The sequence below is a fragment of the Corvus hawaiiensis genome, chromosome 10 (assembly GCF_020740725.1).
Source record: "Corvus hawaiiensis isolate bCorHaw1 chromosome 10, bCorHaw1.pri.cur, whole genome shotgun sequence".
Lineage (NCBI taxonomy): Eukaryota > Metazoa > Chordata > Aves > Passeriformes > Corvidae > Corvus > Corvus hawaiiensis.
Window position 1 is genome coordinate 24,314,342 of NC_063222.1, and position 21,027 is coordinate 24,335,368.

At 41.9% G+C, this 21,027-nt stretch overlaps 1 protein-coding gene across 1 annotated transcript; it reads right to left on the minus strand.

The window, feature by feature from the left end:
• Positions 1–661: 661 nt before the first annotated feature.
• Positions 662–19,761, minus strand: SKIL (SKI like proto-oncogene). The gene is made up of 7 exons (XM_048314514.1): positions 19,656–19,761; positions 16,837–18,753; positions 11,932–12,029; positions 10,303–10,544; positions 9,856–10,097; positions 8,620–8,844; positions 662–5,825 (listed from the first exon to the last, which is right to left on the minus strand). The coding sequence occupies exons 2-7, from the start codon at positions 17,941–17,943 to the stop codon at positions 5,664–5,666; spliced, it is 2,076 nt and encodes a 691-aa protein (XP_048170471.1). The 5' UTR covers positions 17,944–18,753; positions 19,656–19,761; the 3' UTR covers positions 662–5,663.
• Positions 19,762–21,027: the final 1,266 nt, after the last annotated feature.

Genomic DNA, 21,027 nt, shown 5'->3' on the forward strand with positions numbered 1-21,027 from the left:
CTGTTGTTCCTTCCCTCTCCTACTCTGACTTTTCTGCTATTTAAGCTCCTTGATGATACACGAAAATGTTAAGGTAATATAACCACATGGTTTACAAAACCTAAGAACTCCTGAGAGTCACTTGCCATCAGAAGTAACTATTTTTTCAGCAAATACAGTAAAATTCTCATTTCTGATTTTAACTTTGTATAAATCTCAGTATTTTATCTGGCAATGTGTGTTTTTAATCTCATTTATTATTGAGTTATGGAAGAGAGCTGTGAACAACTCACACATTGCTTGAGCAGTCAAGTAGCAACAAAGCTGGGCACCAGAGAACTTGCCAAGTATGCAAGGAGTTCTATTTTCAGGTATAAACACCAAATTTATGCCAAGATACATAGAAAGCTTGGTGCCAATACCTTTACAGAATCATAACAGCTTTAGAAAGTGGATCCATGGGGAGGGAAGGCTTTGATCTTGTAGATTTTGCTTAAAATACTCTTTAGAGAACTGGGGACCTGCTGCAGGCTGTGGGAGCTCTGCTAACAAGTTTCAGTGTAATCAGATTTTAATTTACTGTAATCAAAGCAAGGAAGGCTCCTCAGAAAAGACCCGAGTTAAACACCTTCAAAGAGCCAAGTTTAGAAGCCAGTGTTCAAAAATACGACAGAGACAAGTGTTCTGACATTACAGTTCTTTATTTGTTTTTGAATCCACGATCTATACAGGTATTTACAAGGCATGGAAATGGATAACAGCACAAAATACAATTGAGGTATAAGCTAAGAGCACAGTATGTCATGTTGCAATAAATATAATTCAAAATTTGTAAACTAAGTGACCAGATAGATGCATCTTGTTTACTAAAACCATATAAAATATCTGTTAAATCTCACGTGAGGTAGAGGACAGTTTTGTGTGTCATGTAATGCAACCACAGCAATGCTGACAGTAAGACTGTACATCATTGGCAAAGTATTAAAAATTGTTGAATGCACTGATCGTTTTTCACAGGCTTTTCCTATGGTTTCAGAGTAGTCATTCAACCTGTTGCCTTGAGCTAACACGGACTCAGTTGTTTTGCAGCTACTTTCTGTCATTTGAGAGAATTATACTGGCATGTCAACAGCAATAAATACTTCAGAGAGTGAGGATGAAAACACAAAAAACGTTCTGTCAATCACAGAAAGCAACGTGATGGCAACGAAATATTTCAGACCAACTTTTTATTATTTCCTAGAATTCGTTTAAATACAGTACAGCTGTGCTTTCCTTTAAGTGAGGTATCTCTTAGAAGAAAAAAAATTCAATTGATATCGTTACACTTAATAATTTTCAAATAGCAAAATTTTATACCATGTTTGCTGTGCTTGATGAAGTGCTTAGAGCTCGTTTTTCAAGCATTTTCCAATTGAACCACTAACCCTGAAAAGAACAATTTGCTAAGTAATGGAGACACACTATAAAATCATCGTGCAATTTGTAAGCAATAACTGCTTTCACAAAAGCTAAAAAATGACTGTATTTTTTAAATAGGTATATGCAGCAAATAGAAAATTCTACAAGCTTTCTGTAAAGAAAACCAATGAACACTCACACTACAAATGTAATGAGCAAAACCAAAACTGAAATTTGCAGCTTTCTGCTGTTTACTATCGATGGCTTAAATAAAATTACCGAAATATTGCAAGCACAGATTAATAGGTAGGAGAAATTACGTCTTTTGTTGACTTCACCATGTTATAGAAAACTCTGTTGTAGGGATTAATTACACGAATTAAGTGCAGAAAAAATACAAAGTTGTTATCTTTACTGACAATCAAAATATATACTCTACAAACAAGTGAATTCTAGGAAGCTGACCGTGACAGCATTTCAAGGCCAACTTCCCAACTAATGCTAGGAAGGTTTCCAAAAATTTTATAACACATTCTAGCTATCCCCTCCCCCAATACAAAACAAGAATGTATGAATAAAACATTGTGACTTCTAAAATATGGGCCAAGACATATTTCTTTTCAGGCCACCAGTAGCTTTATGCTCCAACTTTTCCTACATCACTAATTGCATTATGCCTTTACTATGTACAGATGGTTTTACACCTAAGCTATCAATATATTAAATATAGAATAAAATTAGTTTAAGAATGTGAAACATAACTACATTCATCTAAATACTCAAACTGAACGATATGCTTTACTAAAACTAAAACACAGACTTAACTAAGTTTGGAGATTTAGATAAAAATCTCTTTCGTTGAGGGACACCTGATTACACTGTGAGTGAGGGTGCTTCCAGACTGCCAAAATGACAAGAGTTTTACTCTCTAAGCTCTTATGTTTTATTGATTAAAGTATACAAAGCATGTTAAAGTTCTCTTTTTAAAAAGTATAGGAGCAGATTAGGTATCCACCTTGAATCCTACTGATTCCAAAAGGTGCACTAGGCAACTTCCATCTTGCTGTACGTGCTTAATAAAGCAACTTTCAAATTATAGACAATTTTAGGACTTTGTTCTACAGGCTTCATGTCACAACTATCTAGGAAAATTACTTCTTGCCTGAAAAGATCAGCAAGCAATGACTAAGGCAAACCAAATAACAATACATAAAATGAGCAAGCTATGACTAAAAGCAAAGACCTAATGACTGATTCAGTCTCTACCATTAAGTGTGCACTTAAGTGAGGGCCCTCAAGTGTGCATTCCAACTTCCTATGTCAGGCTGTAAAATGAACCATTCGATAGAATTAGGATACGGTAGCGAAAACAAGGTCAACATATATTTGTTCTAGAACTTAAGAGCATTATTTACAATTTACTAAAAAACTGTCTTTCAAAGACTGTGAGCACACAACGGGCTATGGCACATTTATGTATACGTTATTACTTAAAATCAGTATAAAATTAAGTCTACACATATGAAAATTGTTTATGTTACGTCAAGAGCCTGAAAGTAGTATTTAAGAATTTTAAGAGGATTACAATAATTTAAAATGCATTCTAACTTTAGATTAACTAAATGGAATATTTACAAAGCTACTTTTAAGGTCATTATAATAAATGTTCCATTAGCTTCATCAGCCAGATGTTCGAAAACGATTATGAGGCCTTATCTGCAACCGGAATTGGTAAAACTTCCTATGGCTGCTGGAGTTCTTGCAACAGTGAAAACATTGGTACAAAGGACAGCCACCAGCATTTTAAGAGCCTCCAGCAGTGACCCAAGTGCTGGCTGAGGCACAGGAACCTGGGCTACACCAGCCCTCCACTGCCACTGCTGAACAACCTGGCCAAGGGAGACATCTGAGCAGAAGTCACAGAACACAGACAAGACCTGAATGGCAACGGAATATTCACTATCCTACTAATATAATAATCCCAGGAGGATTCCAAACATCCAACAGCTAAGCTATAACTACTGTGGTGCAGCTGTGAGAACGAGCTGTGGCCTTTCCCACACCGACAGCCCGAGCCTGCCTCAAAACACTGAGAAGCAACACAAATGGACTCTCTCCATCCTTCAGCAGCACCCAGGTGGAACTTCCCAGTTTCCCAGCTCATCCAACACCGGATCCAATCACATTGGACAACTTCAAGCTCTGTTCCCCAGCCATCACACCTCTAGCAATACCCCTGCCTACTCTCCCTGTACCCACGGGTCTGGTGGCTGGACAACAAAACATTCACGGTGTTGTTAAAGCAAGTGGTGCACACGCAACCAGAACCATTTAGTCAGCACCTTTCCCTCCAAACTAAGCTGCAAAGACAGGCCTCTTCCATTTTAGTTTGGTTTTTTTGTTGGTTTTTTTTTTTTTTAAAGCAAAAATTTGGAGATCGGCGCTGAAGAAGAGAAAAATATAATCCTGGTCTTCTTTTCTGGCAGGAGGTGGAACTAGATGATCTTTAAGATCTTTTCCAACCCAAACCATTCTGTGATTCTCAACACTGACAAAAAAAAATTCATTTTTTTAATCTAACCTGCTTTGCTTGTCAGTGTAAATACGACAGAGTTCACAAACCAAATTGTACAGTTATTAAAAAAATCATCCTATGACTCTGTGACATATAATTTACCACCTAATTTCTCATTCAATTTAAAGATATGTGCAATTTTATCCTTCTCTGTGATGTTCAGTCTTGTTATACCACCAAAAGAGAAACAAAAAAGAACAAGAGTTTTCAGTTTTACAAGTTAAGGGGAAAAACAATTCAATGTAGGTTTTTACTAGTGGTTTCATCCAAAATTAACTGAATTATTAAGAGAATATTAAACTTAAGTACCTCAAAACCAGAAACTAAAAGCACAAGTTAAAATTATGTAGTGAAATACTGGAATTACTAAAATATTCCTATCACTGACATGATCAGCTGACATCTGCCAGCTGTATCCAACTTTTTGGAGAGAAGTGCAAAGAAGTTTTTCTTCATCCAACTTTGTAGCCATGCATTTAACCCACTAGGAACCAGACTTCAGAAGTACTCGAACATCATATATATACATAAAACAGTAATTCTGTACAATTACACATTTCCCAATGGTATAGCTTAACAAACATGCTGTATTTTCTTAATTCATGGTAACCCTACCATGCCATTCAAATACAGAGACTATCAAAATGAGTTTTCAAAGTGCTATATCTCAGATTTTTACATTTTAAGCTATGATCACAATGTCAGTTAAGGCCTGTTCTATGTAATGAAAGAAAAAACCACAAGCTGGCAAGAAGCTCAAAGTGTGGAGGCTTAGGGTACTAAAGAAATTAACACATATTTCTTAATAAATATTATTTTTCTTGAAAGCATTAGTATCTGAAAAACAGTTAAGTCATGCTTTCTCAGTTTCTAAAAGGAAAAGCCCCGCCTTTAAGCCTTTTATTCATGTTTCTTTCATATGTACTACAGCGAAAAAAACAGAAGAGAACTTGTGAGTTTTTAACTTCCCAAGATTCCACTGTAATTGTAAATTTTTTAATTCACCAAAAAAACAAACCCAAACCAAAACTCTAATGTTTTCTTCTTCCAGCAGAGCAAGCAAGTGCTGGTTCTAACATTCCTTAGATTGATAATGAGTTGTTAAACAGACAATACTGAAAAGAGCAGCTGACTTCACACAATAAAATGATGGGAAAAACTCATGCTGGTAAATCACTTTTGATGCTCAATCATCAATCAATCGTGGCAATTTTGAGCTCTACCCTACAGACAAAAAGCTGCCTTTACTTTCCTCAGTTTGAGAACATTTAATTCTCACTGAAACCCAAACTATTTTAGACCTTGAAGAATTCAGGATGTTTTTAATGTACTTTTATAACTGGATGTGCAATTGATAGCAAAATAAAGATACCCACATATGTTTTAACAGACAATGTTAAAAGGTGTAGAGTCCTTAAGACTGCATTAGAAATAGACAGAAACTGGTCACTCTAAATCAAGAGTTTTGTATTTTTCACTGTTTGAGAAAAACACCAGTACAAATCAATGCAGATTTTCATTGGTTAGGAAAATCTAAAAATGTCTATCTATCTCTATTTATTTATATCTATGTATATCTTCACCTGGACCTGTCTGGGAAATAGAAATCCATAGAGAACACTTTTTCTCAGCACACAAAAATTATTCACAATCATTAAAACCAAAACACCCTGTTTGAAGGACGCAGCTGTGCTTCCTCTTCCAATTTCTATTTTCCTTTCCCATTTTTTGAAGATTTCAGGATCTGTAGCTTCAATTCTTTTATCATCAGCTCTAACTTTTCCCGGGCCTCTCGTTCCTGTCTCAGTTCGTCCTGGAGCTCTTGTCTATCTGCCTCTGCATGATCCAACCTCTGCCTCAACTCTGCCAGCTGTGAAACAGGAGAGACAGAGAGGCAGAGTAAATTTCTGCAAACTTATTTAAAACATCAAGAGGTCACAGATGGCCACTCCATGCATCCAAGTATTTCAGTCCACCAGAATTATGCAGTTATCAAGAATTATGCACTCACCTATTACACCATTAGCAAACAATGTCAATGTGCAAAGTTGCATACACATCATACTATAATTTAAAAAAAGAGAAAATCTAATTTTTAAATGCATGTAAGTTGTAGTTATACGAACTGTCACACCAGACTGCCAATAACACACAGAATCTGTTGAGAAGATTGTGATGAAGTCTGCATTGAATGTGTCACAAATCCCAGAATAAACTGCATTTTTTCATTTCCCAGGTTCATTTCTCTTACCTGACAAAATATTACTTCTTTATTTCAAAGCCTGAATGCACTTCTAGAAGAAACAAAACCACCAACACTGTTTTCCAATGCTCCTTAGTATAAATGAAACATTCAGAAAATCTTAAACATAACCATCTGTGTGTGTGTTCAAATATAAACCTGAATCCACACAAACATTTTTTTGAAATATTTTCTGTTTAACCACGGAAATTAGGTATTCTTTTCCTCTTTGGAATACAGCAAGGTACAAACTTGCTAGAATGTCACCAAAATTATTTACAGTGGCATCTGGAAACATCTTCTCAAGTATGGGAAAGCTGCTCATTGCTTATAGTATACTACCAGCAGTAAAACAGGGAGGAGACTGGGCACCAGTTATCTTCTCTCCCATGGATTTATGGGGTCCTTTCTTACCAAAAGACCTCACTCCATCTAAAAGACACCATCTGCCTTTATAATGATAGGTATCTACCTGATGTACATCATCACTAAGCATCCATCTCACTGAAAAAAAGGAAGACAGTTCCTGAGAATGAAAGAGCAGGAACATACAGGGTATTATTGGTGTTCACCAACTGCTACAGAATGTACTGGGTGAAGGAATGGCTGTGCTGATTTTAGAGAAACACCACATTTCATCTCCAATTCTATAACCAGAAATTCTTCAGCAGTTCTTAGGCAGCGACAGGCTGTTAATTCAAGTCCTGACTGCACACGTGCTGCAGTGAAGTGCTGCAGAGCAAGAGTGCCCACTGCCTGCATGCTGCAGCATGTCTCTGGCTGAGTTTTCATTTCTGGCTCTAAGGAAAGGCTCCAGTACTGGTTATTCTGCCCTACTGTGATTGACAGGGTGAAGCAACCATTTCAATAAAGAAGTCAAAAAGGGGGAGAAGACAGTGCCAGGCCTAGAAAGGAGAAGAGACTTTAAAGCAAGTTGCAAATACCAAACTATTAATTCTGTTTAATGCACAAGGAGAGTTCCTCCCAGTTCACAGCTCTCAGATGCAAAAGGCAGCCTGGGCAACTGCTTCAAGAACACATCAGATTAAGGCTTTTTTAAAATGCTGTATACACAGCTTGGAGAAGTTCCCTGTTCCCAAGACCCCTGTTTAACTCTGGTGCTTCCTGAAACCAGAATCTACTGCAAGATGTGATAAATGGAAAAAAAAGTTCAAATTATACGTTGTGAACAGATCTACCACAGAGGTAATAACAGAGTAAACTTTTACACAAGGAATGTATTTAGTTTTCAAAGTCTAACTTCAAAAGAAACACGCAACCAATCTCCTTGGGGAACAATCCACAGTTTTCACTCTCCAAAGGAAGTAAGCTGCACAAGCCCTATAAAACGTGCTATACATGATGATCTCCATAAATTAGAACACGTTGTTACTTGCACTAATAGGGCTTGTACCAGATGTTTAGTAAATCAGGCCTTAGTCAGAGAGGATTATTTCTGGCAGCAAAGGCCAGGAATCAGTGGAGTGGGATGTCATGAAATTAAATTCATGAGAGGGATTTACGATGCGAGTCTCTGCCCTACTCACCAAAAATACCAAAACCTGTCTCTCAAGTACTGCCTGTTTCTCAGTTTGAGTCAGTAAGAACAGGACATATACACAGTCGTGAACAAAGGACCACGGAGCTTTACTGAGCTCAAGTTCTGGATTTTGTTCACTTTAAAAATGAGTCTGTTAAGACTAGTTTTCTGTGATACAGTGCAAAATAAAAAATTCATCATAACTACAGCTGATTTTTAAAAGGGGCATTCCAAGGTTCCCTTTGGCAATAACTTTACTTTTTCCCATTGGAATAATCTCCAACATAAAGAAGCAATAGTAAAAGCTAAAAGGGAAATGAGAGGAAAAAACAGCTCCATAGGTTTTGACATATGAATCCAAGAGGCACGAATGAGAGACACTAATATGATTTTCATTTCCAAGAAAACTCTTGGCCAAATGCTTTGGTAGAGCCCAGAAGGGGCTCATCAGAGAGTGCAGAAGGTTCTACCACCAAGGAACCGCAAGAGCAGCAAGGTATGCTGCTAATGTGACAAAAAGATGGTTCAGAGGTTTGGATTTTATTTCTTTTTTACATAAAATAATGATAATGTTTAAGTCTATATCATGGGCAAGCCTATATATTAAAAATGGAATTTGTTTTAAATGAGGATGTAACAGACCTCATGTTTAAGTTTAATATTTCATCAATAACATCCTATGTTTCCGTAAGTTACATTCAACCTCAGTTTCAATCAAGGAACAGGGAAATAAATATTGCTGTCACTGACCTATTTTGGTATTTGTCTGTGGTGCCAGGACACACAGAGAAAATGAAACCTTAAGGTAGCTGAACCACAACTGCACGATTTCCTGCTACACTAAATATGTTTTGTTTGAAATAAACCTCCTTCCCTTCTCACCTGTGCTGCATATTCAGCTTCTTTGTCTTTTTCCAAATTGGAGTCACAGCTACATTTTTGCTTCATCACTTGGTCCAGTTTCTTCTCCAAGTCTCTCTGCTCAAAATAAAATTCCTCCATTCTTTGTGCATGCTCTGCTTGCAAACATTCGAGTTCTTTTTGTAAATTCTGCTGCTCTTCAGTCAGCTCCTTCATAGCTTTAGAGTTGCTTAACATTTCCACTTCCTGTAAAGAAAGATCAAGATCACATACTCCTTCCTTCTAACACCAGAAAAGTAAAAAAACCTGAATTTAAAAGTGTATCTGGAACCAGTGAGGCCAAAAAGACCATTTGTAACTACCAATAACAACAGCCTGATAATGGTATTTATCTGCTTATCAATGACAGGAATTCTGTAACATGCATCTAATTTTTAAGAAATTACTTATACGCCTAAGTACATGGAGCTACCAGAAACAAATTTGCACTTCTAGCAGTGAACCTCAGGAAGCAACAGCATTGATTCACTAAAATATACTATGAAGATGCAAGAAGTGTAGCATCAAGAAACAAAATGAAGTGTTTGATTGCATTGTCCACTGACATTTTGGTATTTTTAAACTCATAATTTTTTTAAACTTATCCACAAGCTTTACCTCCAATAGCAGAACAATTTTAAAGTAGCAGCTCTAGGGCCCGACCTGAGCTCCTAGATTCTGAGATTGGCATTTAAATTAAATAAAATAAATTAAAATATTAGGTCTGTTCCATGAATGCAAGAAGCAAAGACAGTATTTAACTGAATTCAGAAAACAGAAATGTCACAAATGAACACCAGCCTCTAAAATCATTCATTCTTAAAGAAAAGACTAAAAATAAAATCCCTAAAAGCAAGCCTTTGCAAATGGGAATAGGAAGGTGGTGTTCTTTTTTTATACAGGGCAGCAATAAGACCATTGCTAGAAAACTGATACCTGCATCTTTAAAAACCTGAAAACAGAAATTTCAGAGGATACAGCAAAAGCAGGAGCTGCATGGACCTGGCAGCTGCAAACTGAAGAGACACCAATTATTAGTGGGCTCAAAACTCATGAGCATAAGGGATATTGAAGATTTGGTGTCTGGATTTAAGCTGAGGGAAAAATGATCTGTGTGTTTTGGTGTTTCTAAATGAATGCAATCCGTGACTGTGGAGCCAGCAAGCCCACATCAGCTCCCTGCTGTCCAAGGGGAAATGCACTCAGCTGCCACTGTACCATTTGGAGCTGCTGTTTCCTCCGCAAAATCGTGTTAAGTTTTTCCTGCTGCTTGATGTAGGTTTTCATTACTTCTTCCATGATCCTTCCCTTGTCATCCTCACAGCTGATGTCTTTCATGAGGGTGGGGGACAAGGTTCGTGCATCAGCACCTCCCTCACCACGGCCAGAGTCTCTGGTGGTTTTGGAAGAAACACGCTCAGATTTTCCACCTCTCGCAGAACGAGTTGACACAGGAGGATCTACACAGAAAAGAGCAGAGAACAATAATCACAGAAACTTCAACTTTCAGAGTGAAAAAAAATGCAAAGAAAACTGAGATTACATAAAGGTGAAAGGAATTTTTGGAAATCTGAAGTGACATCACAAAATTCTAGCTCGGTGTTAAGCTTTCCAAAATTCTGTGGTATAAAAATCAAAGACTTTAACACTTTTTTCACTACTCACCTAAACGTTTATGGGGCTGCTCCACACCAGTTTTCAAGTCAATTTTTTCCTGTTCTTCAAGAGAAAGCTCTGGATAGGAGGCAGCTTTTTTGTGCTTTCCACTACTGAGCTTCTTCTCTGACTGCCCAGGTGAGGATTTATTAACTTCTGAAGCTTTTACTGTTGCTTTTGCAACATCCTTATATTGAGATGCAAGAGATACATTCGGGGCAACCACTTTATCACACATATAAAGGTAGTAACTGAAAGAGCAGAAGAGTAAAATTCATAGTGAAAGGTAAGACATAATAAATGATGGCTGGTTGAGAGCAGTAAGTTTAATTTTACATGAGTTCAAACTGTGAAAGCATCAATGAAAAATAAGCACATCCTTTTAAAATTTTTCCTATGCAAAAGGAAAGCCTCATGACACACTTCATCTTTACTGAGTAGATTATCTAGATAAGGTTTTGAGGCTATCAAACAAGTGGATTCTCCAAACATGGCTGATTAAAAAAAAAATTACAGAAAATCATACGAAGACTTCATTTAAATGCAAAGAGTGAAATTAGAATGTCACTGAATCCACACTCTCCAGCATTTTCATAATCCTTGTATTAGCAATGGAGGATGGGGAAGTGCTCAGTGAAGTGGGAATGAGCACCTCATTTAAGCAGCAAAGCTGTGTTCAGACAGTCCTGGGGCATGTCTGAGACCAATGCTGGACATTCTTTCCCACGTACACTGAGCTGCCCATTTGGATTTTCACAGCTCCTGGACTCCTGGGAGCATCCCTGTGTCCCACCCTAACCTCACCACTAAGCCTAATAGAGAGGGAAGAGAGCCCCAGGTGTGTTCAGGTCAGTGCCAGGATCACCAGTGTCACTGGAGTTCAATTGCTGTCTTCAACACTTCCCTTTCTCCTGGTTCTGATGGAAAGTACCAGCAGAAACAGAACATGAGGGCCCATCACAGAAGTTCCTCCACTCCCTTGTTTGCGTGGGAACCAGTGTGATGTGTGTACACCAAAAAGGGTCTGCTCTGACCCAAATTCGGGACCTGTGTAACCACAAGGAGTGAGGGCAAGAGGAACATCACGAAAAACTGTTTCCCTTGCTGATGCAGGTGACAAACTGGGTAAGTCAAGGAAATGCACTTGGTTTCTAAAACCAGGAAACCAGTCTGCAGACAATTCAGCTGCAGCCCTTGTTCCACCGTGGAAGAAAGCCTTCAAACACCTCTTGAAGTCTTTTCTGGAAGGAAATTAAGTTGTCCTCATGGTAAATAGGCCCTATGCAGCTTTCCACATGCATGCATTGCATACAATATAAGAGATCAAAAATTACCTCTGTCATTTCTACTAAGAAAAGGGAAGTTTTAATTACATTTCAATTGTATTGCCTGCAGAAGAACACCCACAGGTCACAGCTTGAGTCCTATCCCAAAAAAACACTCATAAGCAGTTCGTTAGTATTTACACTAAGAAATGCATAAAAATTTAGGGTTAAATCATTTCTGTGTGATACCTTAAGAGCTTTCCTAACAGTTCAGGTTGCAAACACATTTTTTAAAATTTGAATTATCCCTAAATAGCCAAAAGTATTTAAATACTTGATAGTGCTTATAGTTCTACATAACAAACTCAGTTACCTGGGATGGAAAAAGGAAGGTGGTTGAGGATCAGTGTCTGCTTCTTGCTTTATAACTGGATACCACTGTGATAATTCCAGGTTCTGCTGTGGCTCTGCCTAAAGGAAAGAAAATAAATTGCTAATTGAAACATGGATACCGGTTATTTACATTTTCATAAACACTCCTCACAGAAATGGCATTTACACCATTAATACAGCCACAGCAGAGAAACTGGTACTGGGAAATGGGGTGTCTTTGGCAGAGATGCAGGGCGATGCAAGCCACAGAATTTTCTTTGATCTCAAATTTACCATTATGGGCAAAATAGCAATGAAATTAAAAGCAAATCTCTTGACAGACCTATCTAAAAGCTCTGCTGAGTTTCCAGAACTCTGCTAAACAAGCTTGGGAGAAACAGAAAGCAGGACCTAGGATTCCCAAAAGGTTGTAGGGGCCTTTTGTAATAACGTGTCCATGTAAAGTAAGCACCCACTAGATACTTTATTTCAAAATTAAATGGAACAGCGTGCTGGTGTTCCAGGGACAGAACTTTCTTTAGTCATCACAAATTTTTATTACAGCAGCAGTCAAAGCTGCTCCCAGTAACATGACAATGCCATTCCCTTTGCAGTGGCAAACAAAATTAACCTAGGTGCATCAGAATTTATGATCTTAAAAACTTCTGTCTATTTTGAATTTGGAAAGCGATTCTTGTTATGTGTGTCTCAAGAAATATTTTTGAAATTACTCTTTACTCAAAATTCCTGGTGATACTTTGTGCTCCCCTCCAAAGTTGCTCTTAATTTCAAGTGAAAGGTGTCTCATCATGAATTTACAATAGTCACACAGCTAAGAAATTGATTCATAATTTCACTGTATTAGAACAGCCTTGGGATGCGGGGTTTTGGGTAGGGTGTGGTTGGCTGACCCCAGGCAGCTGCCAAGCACCCACAGAGCCGCTCCCTCAGCACCATTCCCAGGGGATTGAAGGGACAAGACCAAGAAAGCCCCTGGATAAAGTTGGCTTAAGAGGTGAAGGAAAGAGAAAAATACAAGTGATGCAAAAAACACGGCTCAGGTCCCTCCCTCATACAACTGCCCAGCCAGCCTCCAAACAACCTCCACCTTGGATGTCAAACCCTCTTTCTCCTCCTCAAAAATCCCAGTTTTTACTGCAATAGCCAGAACACTGGTGTGCTACCCACAGTTTTAGCCACCAATCCAAAGCACAGCATCATACAGGCTGCTACAAAGAAAGTCAACACCATTCCAGCCAGACCCAGTACCTTGACAAGCTGCTCAATTAAAAAACAGCCTATAAAGCTAAAAAAGTTAAATAATCCTGTACTGAAACCTTCATGTAGTGTTCTAACATCTTCACAACTTCTTATGTGCTATATTATCAGGAAAGTTTATATTTACACACCCTGGAATAAACTTTTGGAGAACTTCATCGCTGGCAGACAGAGGCCCCCAGTGACACCAGTGTGACCTGTGCCATGGTCTGCACAATCCAACACCAACCCCACCCTGGCAGGGACCAAACCCCACCCACCCCATTCTGACCAAAACTTCCAGCCCACGAAACTCAGCTCTCACAATGAAACTGAAATTTAACCCCACCCCTACCGTTCCTCAAATCACTTCCAACACAGACAGAATGGGACGGAGGGCACAAGGAAGAGAAACTCTGGAGTTGTAAATTCATAAGGCTTTAAATAATAAAGATTTGAATAATCTCTAGAAAAATGGCCTCATCCTGACACTCGTCAAGTTTTTTCTACTTATTCAGATCATTCTAATAATTTAAATAATCACAGATAATCTACTTATACTGCAGCTAGTATGCAATGATCTGATTTTAGCTTCAGACCACATTTGTCCATATTTTAGGACTCACATTTTAACATGCTTATATATTTACATGTGAAATTATCAGGTCATCTCTATTTTCAAATTACTAGGTCAGATTTTTGCTTTTTTTTTTTACCTATTGCAAATGGAAACTGAATTTATTGTCTACCTATTAGTGTGCATCTTGCAAATGAATTTCTGCAATCTTGCAATCAAATTTTTACTTAGGAAAGAAAATGAAATGTTACATAAATAAACATGAAGTCTTTTTCTAACAGGACTCTTCCCTCACCATCCAGGTAAATGAAACAAGGTATCTACTTCCAAATATACACATGTGTATTTAATTACCCAACAATTTGTTTATTTTAGATGCTCTTAAATAATTCTCTAAACACAATAAGTTGAATTGAATTACTTCTACTCTGTTTAAAAGGTTTACATGAAAATGGCTTATTTTTCTTCTAAGCTAGTTGGACAGAGCTGCTCTTTAAGGAGAAAATACATAGGAAGTAATGGTTTCAGTGTAATCATTAAGCCAGTAGTTTTAGCAGAGACTGAATTTATAAAACCCTCAGAAGAAATGTTAAGCCCCCCATGCTGTGAGCTTTCCCCCACACACTGTGACCAGCTCAAGGAATCAGTCTGAGAAGCAAGACAAAGTTTTAGTGCAGAGATGATGAGAAACTGTCGCAAAGTCAAAGGGAACAAGGATCTGTCAGTGCAGGAATCAGCAGAGACCCAGTGACAGCTGTTCCATGAAGAGCAGGTGGATGTTGCACTGCAGTCTAGAACTCCACAGAAAATTATGACAACCAAGCACACAGCTTACAGCTCTGTTATTAGCACAAAGAACAGAAAGGAATTAATCTCAAGAGTACTTTGCTCTTAAAATACTGAAACAGAAGTGTATTTGCACTGTGAGGTGAATAAACTCAGAGTGAAATGCTAAGGAGAAAGACAAGGCACGGGAACTAGGATGCTCCAAAGACTACGGGACATAAGTAATTCATTATTACTGGATGGGGAAAGACCTAGCCAAGGGCAACTGTTCCTCCTGGGCCCTCCAAGATAACCACAAAGATGTGTCAACACTTCTGAGGACTGACTCAGCAAAGGTGCTGAGGAGGTGAGAGAACAGCGAATGGAACATCCTGCAAATAAATTCCCCTGGGAGTGTAAGGAAAGGGAATGTCTAAGTGTTGTACCTGATACCTCTCCCACAACACTGAAATGAGGAAAAGAAGTTGTGGCTGCTCCATCCCTGGAGGTGTTTAAGGTCAGGTCAGATGTAGCTGTGAGCAATCTGGTCTAGTGGAAGGTGTCCCTGCCCACGGCAGAGGGTGGAATGAGGCGATCTTTAAGGTCCCTTCTAATCCAAACCATTCTGTAATTCTACAAAAAGACAACTGAAGCAGCCTAAGCTTCCCCAGGACAAGGACAGGGAAACTGCCCTCTTATACTCTTGTAATCTTTTGTACTTCCCAGATGAATATCCACAAGATGGAAAAAAATCCCCAAACCTCCCCCACCACTGTATTTTGTTCATGTTTTCACAGCTTCTCACTCGTTGTATGTTGCTTTGTAAGAAAGAACTACACAGGTCTGCTACGGAAGACTGCAGAGAGTTTTAGTACTTCATTTACACCAGTCCAGTCCAAATTACTGCCACTGTTAATTTCAGGTGCGTTTTTTTCATCTTTGCACATGAAACTGAAAGATCTCATTGTCTGAAATTTGCTGCTGTGGAAAAGGAAGCAGCATTTATAGGTGTGAATATGGAAGGCTATTTCCACTGATGCATCCACCATGCTGTAGTTCATTTCCTACACTGGCATTGCAAGAATAAAGACTGACATGTCTTTATCAGTTGAAAAGCAAAGTCTCTTTGCTAGGAAACTGCATCTTCAAATAATTCAGCATGTGGAAGCATGCCATACTGCAGGCTTCCATGGGAATCTGCTGTTAAAATCTCTTCCTGCAGACTGGCACCACTGTAACAGTACCTGTTACTACAGTCAGCCTTCCTGCAACATCAACTTTTCAGAAATTTGTGCTGAAAGGTGTCAGCTCATAGCACCCCCTTTTGGGCTCAACCATCTGCACTGCTCTTGCTGCTATTTTGAAATCCACTGCAAAACATCCAACAGGCAACATGGATTTATCACCAAACCAGCAGCCATCAAACAGACACAGAAACACCAACTACACTGAAAAGAAACAGTCATGGGGCAGAAACCCTTAAAAACCTCTTAAAGTTTAAATTACACCCCGAAATTGTGCCTTCTATGAATGGGAACATCTATCATATTAATGTTTCTCTGCTGCTTGTCCTATTATTTAAAGTAGAAGCACTCCAAGGGACAAAAAAGCTCTGTATTTTGGAACCACAGCACAGACTTACAGCAGTATTTTAGGAAAAAATAAGATGTCTATTATTAACTATTGTCAAGATACCGGCCTACAGCTCATTACTTGGGCTGCTTAAAACCCCCTCTTTTTGGCATATTTCACTGCACAAGTGGTTTAAACAGAAAGCTCTTGCTGAACAAGCAGACTTTGGGCTTCTAAATAGCCATTTAGCAAAGCACCATTACCCTGCACATAAGTCATGAGATGGGTGGCCAGCAAGCCAGGTTGCCATCCAGCCCACGTGTGCATGCTGGAGTACAAATAAAGAATTCATTTGTAATACTTGATTTTCAAGCTCCCTTCTGCTTTGCTCAGCTGCTGCAGCACACACCGCATAAACCTACTCAAAGGTCAAATGGGAGAATGAAAATTTCCACAATAGCCTGAATTTTCCAGAGTCTGTATACCTTAGGACAGAACAAGAACCAACTGAGCCAAGCTAGCTTGAATGGTTACTTGCAGCCCAAAGAGGAAAGAAATTGCCACCCCTTTTAATGAGAAATGTTATTTCCATGGTGAAGCTCTCTCACAAATTTAACTTAGGCTTGATGTGACAAGTATTCCCACTTAGAAAAGCCAAGTAACACGCTTCTAAAACAAGTATTTACGTGTGAGCAGAAAGAGATCTGGGAGTTTTACACCACCAGGTGAACTTACTTTGGACCGAGTTCTTTTCTGATTTTTCTCGCTGAATTTCTCCTTCATTTCCTCCAAGAGATGCTTCAACTCTCTCTCCTCTGATGTGCCCAGGTATTTTTGGTTAATGTGCAGGTAGCAGTGCCACTTGGCCGACTCAAACCCCCAGTGGCAGGTCCTCTTGTCTGGGGATCTGTGTGAATGCATCACAAAGGTCTGGGGCGAGAACATCCCATAGCATTCCAAGCACTGGATACACGGGTCATCCGGGGCAAGGTAGAACTGAGGTGCAAACAACCCCTGGCACTTGCCCAGGCACTCATGCTCTACTTCAAAGGCACTGCCAGTCTCTTTCAGCTGGGCCAAGGTGTTCTTACCAGGGAGGAAACTGCCACTTTGGGGGAAAGTGCGAGGGCGCAGTAAAGCATTGCATAGTCTCTGAGCATCTGTCAGCGTAATGAGCCCACAGGACGGAGCGTTGAATGGAAGAATTCCCAAAACCTTCAGAATGTGAAGCTGGTCAGAAGTGCACCTTGAGCAGTAGATATAGAGTTCATCACACACCGTGTTGATCTGCTGCAAGGAAAAGTCTCGGAGGACCGAATTCAACACTTGAGGCAGGCAAAGTCTTTTTTCTCCTCCGACTTTAAAACAAGAGATGGATTCCCCCTCCAGCAGGGTCTGGGTGAGTTCTGTAGAGCTGTCTGGAGGGATGAGCAGTGGACCAGAGAGTATTTGTGGTGATGGGAGAGGCAGGAAGACAGTGGGTGACATACTTTCCTGGGCATACCGAGCTGAAAAAGCTGCGGGTCCACCCAGCGAACTCTGGCTGCTTAGGTGGAACTGTGCCAGCGTGTGTTTCAAACCTGGATTTAAACTCAAAGGCTCAGATACTGAAGCACTGTTTGGCTTGGCGGTTTCCACATCAGCCTCCACCGGAGTTTCGTCATAGTCATCCAAGTTTTCCTTCTTTATTGTTGGCAATTTATTTATTACAACCTGTACTTTGTTATTTACATGCATTTCTGTCATTGCTTTTTTCAATGGAGGACTCCCATCCTCTTGGATCCTGCTCCTTTTTTGGTCTGAAACCAGACCGAGAGGGAAGTTTATTTGTGGGCTTTCCATTGCTAAACACTAGAACTTGAATTAAGTCAGTCCTGAATGTGCATTTTCTTGCTTGTTCATATAAAAAATAGTTTCTTGTGATCTTGGATTACCTCAGGTACACTAAGCTGCACACTCCTTTCACCGAAATATTACTTCTTCAGCATCCAACAGTAAAAACTGTAACCCATTTTGCATGTAATACCATAAAATTACTAATGGAGAGGTTACACAATCTTCTTAGTTATTTGTTCAATTTTATAATATAAAAACCCTAATGCAATATGTATACAAAAGGTTTTCTTCATACCCTACCCACTATTTTACACAGTAGTCTTGTCCAGCAATTTAGTAAAAAATGATGCGTGTTCATCCTCAATCTTTTTTTCCTTTAAAAAATATACTGTCTTTTCAAATAAGTCTCTATTTAAATATTAAAATAGAAAAATGGGCTCAGTTTGAAGAATGTCAATCTTAACGCAACTGATCCAAAACGTAGTTTAAGTTGTGTGAAAATTTTATTCAGCACTTTCAGCTCCCAGAGATCAAACACAATCTTAAGGGCTTGCTTTATTGTGCTGCCAGCTTTATGATTTCACCACCACCATGACAGCTACTATAGCAGTTCACAAATAAATCCTCAAATGAAAGGCTGATCCAGATCGACGGCAAAAACTAAACGTCCCTAGAGAGTCACCTTTTGCCCAGATGTCACTGGCGTGTGTCAGAATTTTCCCAGCCCGAGTTATTAGTAATAGAGGTGAGATCCAGGCCATGGGCTGAATTCATGCCGTGTGCTAGTACAGAGTTCTGCCAGTCTTTCCTGATAACCTGTGAAAGAGAGAGAGGCCGATTACAAGCAATCCCAGAGTTTGCTCTGTACCTAAAAGGGCTTCAAGAGAGCTGGAAAGCGACTTTTGACAAGGGCATAGAGTGACAAGACAAGGGGGAATGGCTTTAAGCTGAGAGAGGGAAGGTTTAGATTTCATACAAGGAAGAAATTATTCTCTGTGAGAGCAGTGAAGTACTGGCACAGGTTACCCAGAGCAGCTGTGTCTGCCCCATCCCTGGAAGTGTCCAAGGCCAGGTTGGACGGGGCTTGGAGCAGCCTGGGACAGTGGAAGGTGTCCCTGCCCATGGCAGGGGGGTTGGAAGGAGATGAGCTTTAAGGCCCCTTCCAACCCAAACAATTCTGGGATTCCCTGCCAGAGGCAGGGTGCGTTTCCCAATAACTCGCGGAACATCAGGACAAGTCCCCGACCGATGGGCGATACCGGCGGGGGAGGGGGCGGTCCGGAGCGGCTCTGCCGGCGTGCACGCCCGACAGGACGGGCGCTCCGGCGAGCCGGGCACCGGCCCCCCCCCATGTCGGGCACCGACCCCTCGCCCCGCAGCCCCTCCCGGGACGCCGCATCCCGCCGCTCCCTCCCGCGCCGTGACTCACCCCGGCCCCGCCGGCACCGCTCCGGGCTCGGCTCGGCCCTTCCCCCTCCCGCCGCCGGGCTTGCCCCTCCGCCCTGCCCGGCTCCCCGCTCTCCCCAGCCGTACCGCGCCGCTCCGTCGCCCCCGTGTCCCTCCCATCCCCGGTACCCCGCTCCCCCTCTCCCCCCCGCCCCCGCGCCGCCTCCCCGCAGCCGCCGCTCCCTCCCATCCCCCGCGGGCGCTCCCGCCCTTCCCCCACGGCTCCGCCGCCCCGCTCCCCGCCGTTCCCGGTAAGTTCCCCGGCAGCTCACCCGGCGCCGCGGGGGCTCCGGCGGCCGCGGGGAGCGGAACAGGCGCCGCGCTCGCACCGCCCACCCGTGACCTCACTGCGGAGACCGAGACGGCGGCGGCGGCGGCGGCGCGCGGGCACGAACCCGCCGGCGGCGCGCGCCGGCCCCGCCCACTGTCTGGGGCAGCGGCGGGAGCGCCCGCCCGCCCCTCCCCCGCCCGGCGCCGCCGCCGCCGCCTCAGCGCCAGGAAACCTGGCCGGTCTCTCCTCCCCCACCCCCGCGCCCGCAGGGAAAGCGCAGGGAGATAAATAAAAAATAAAATTAAGAGAAATATATAATATCGATTAAAAAGTGAATATACATGGGAAAGTGGGGGTTTTTTTGCCCGGCGTCCCCTCAGCCCGCCCGGGTCACATCCGGCCCCGCGCCGCCCTGCCGCCGTTCCCCCGTCAGCGCCCGAGAGGGGCCGGCTGAGGGACGGGGACGGAGCGGCAGCTGGGGTGGGGGGGAGGGAGAGCGGCCATGGCAGAAGAGGAAAAGCCCGGTGGGAGGAGGCCCGGGCGCTGTCGGGGAGCTGTCGGGCGTGTCGCTCCCCTGAGGCGCGGCGGCGGGCAGAGGCCGCCAGCGAGGGGCTCTCCGTGACTGTCTCTTAGTGCCTGTACCCCAGCGAGGCTCCCTCAAAGAAGGTCCCTCAGCGACGGTCCCTCAGCGACTGTCCCTCAAAGAAGGTCGCTCAAGGATGGTCCCTCAGTGAGAGTCCTTGAGTGACTGTCCCTCAAAGAGGGTCCCTCAGCAAGGGTCTCTCAGTGACCCCCAGCGAGGGCTGTCCCAAGGGTGGGCTGTGTTCTGACACCCCACTGCTGGGGACGGGGAGACGTGGGGAAGGCGGGTGACTGTGATGGTGTCTGTCCCCGAAGCAGTGTCACAGACCGCTCCCTCCAGCCTCGGGCTCGTAGGAGATGCTGAAGCGCAGGAGATGTTTTGGGAAATGATCAAACCGCGGAGAGGCGGGGAAGATGCTCTTCAGGGACAGCTTAGTCGCTGTACAACTTGTTCATGTATTACAAGTTTCTTCTGCCTGCAAGAAGCCCAAAGCTTTTCAGTTTACATCTTTGTGAAGATAGCGCTTCAGCTGGGATTACGGCGCAATCCAATTTGCCGTTTCCTTTCATCCCACACAGTTACATATTTTGATGCGAGTACAAAAGCACAGCACATGAAAATAGGGCAGTTGTACAACCACCAGGCACCGCTTAGCACCGGCCAGCGCTGCCCGCGGCCGGCGAGATCCCCTCCGCGCTATTCCCTAATGCCGTCCCAGGAGGATTATGGCACAGGCACAAAACCTGCCTCGCTGCTGATCAGCTGAGAGAGGCTTTTGGTGCTCTTTAAT

Excerpts from the sequence above, each read along its gene's own strand:
- SKIL (XM_048314514.1), bottom strand. The coding sequence starts at position 17,943 with ATGGAAAGCCCACAAATAAACTTCCCTCTCGGTCTGGTTTCAGACCAA. Across the intron at positions 8,845-9,855 it reads GGAAACAGCAGCTCCAAATG|GAAGTGGAAATGTTAAGCAA; the intron begins GTACAGTGGCAG and ends CTTTCTTTACAG. Across the intron at positions 5,826-8,619 it reads AAGCTGAATATGCAGCACAG|CTGGCAGAGTTGAGGCAGAG; the intron begins GTGAGAAGGGAA and ends CCTGTTTCACAG.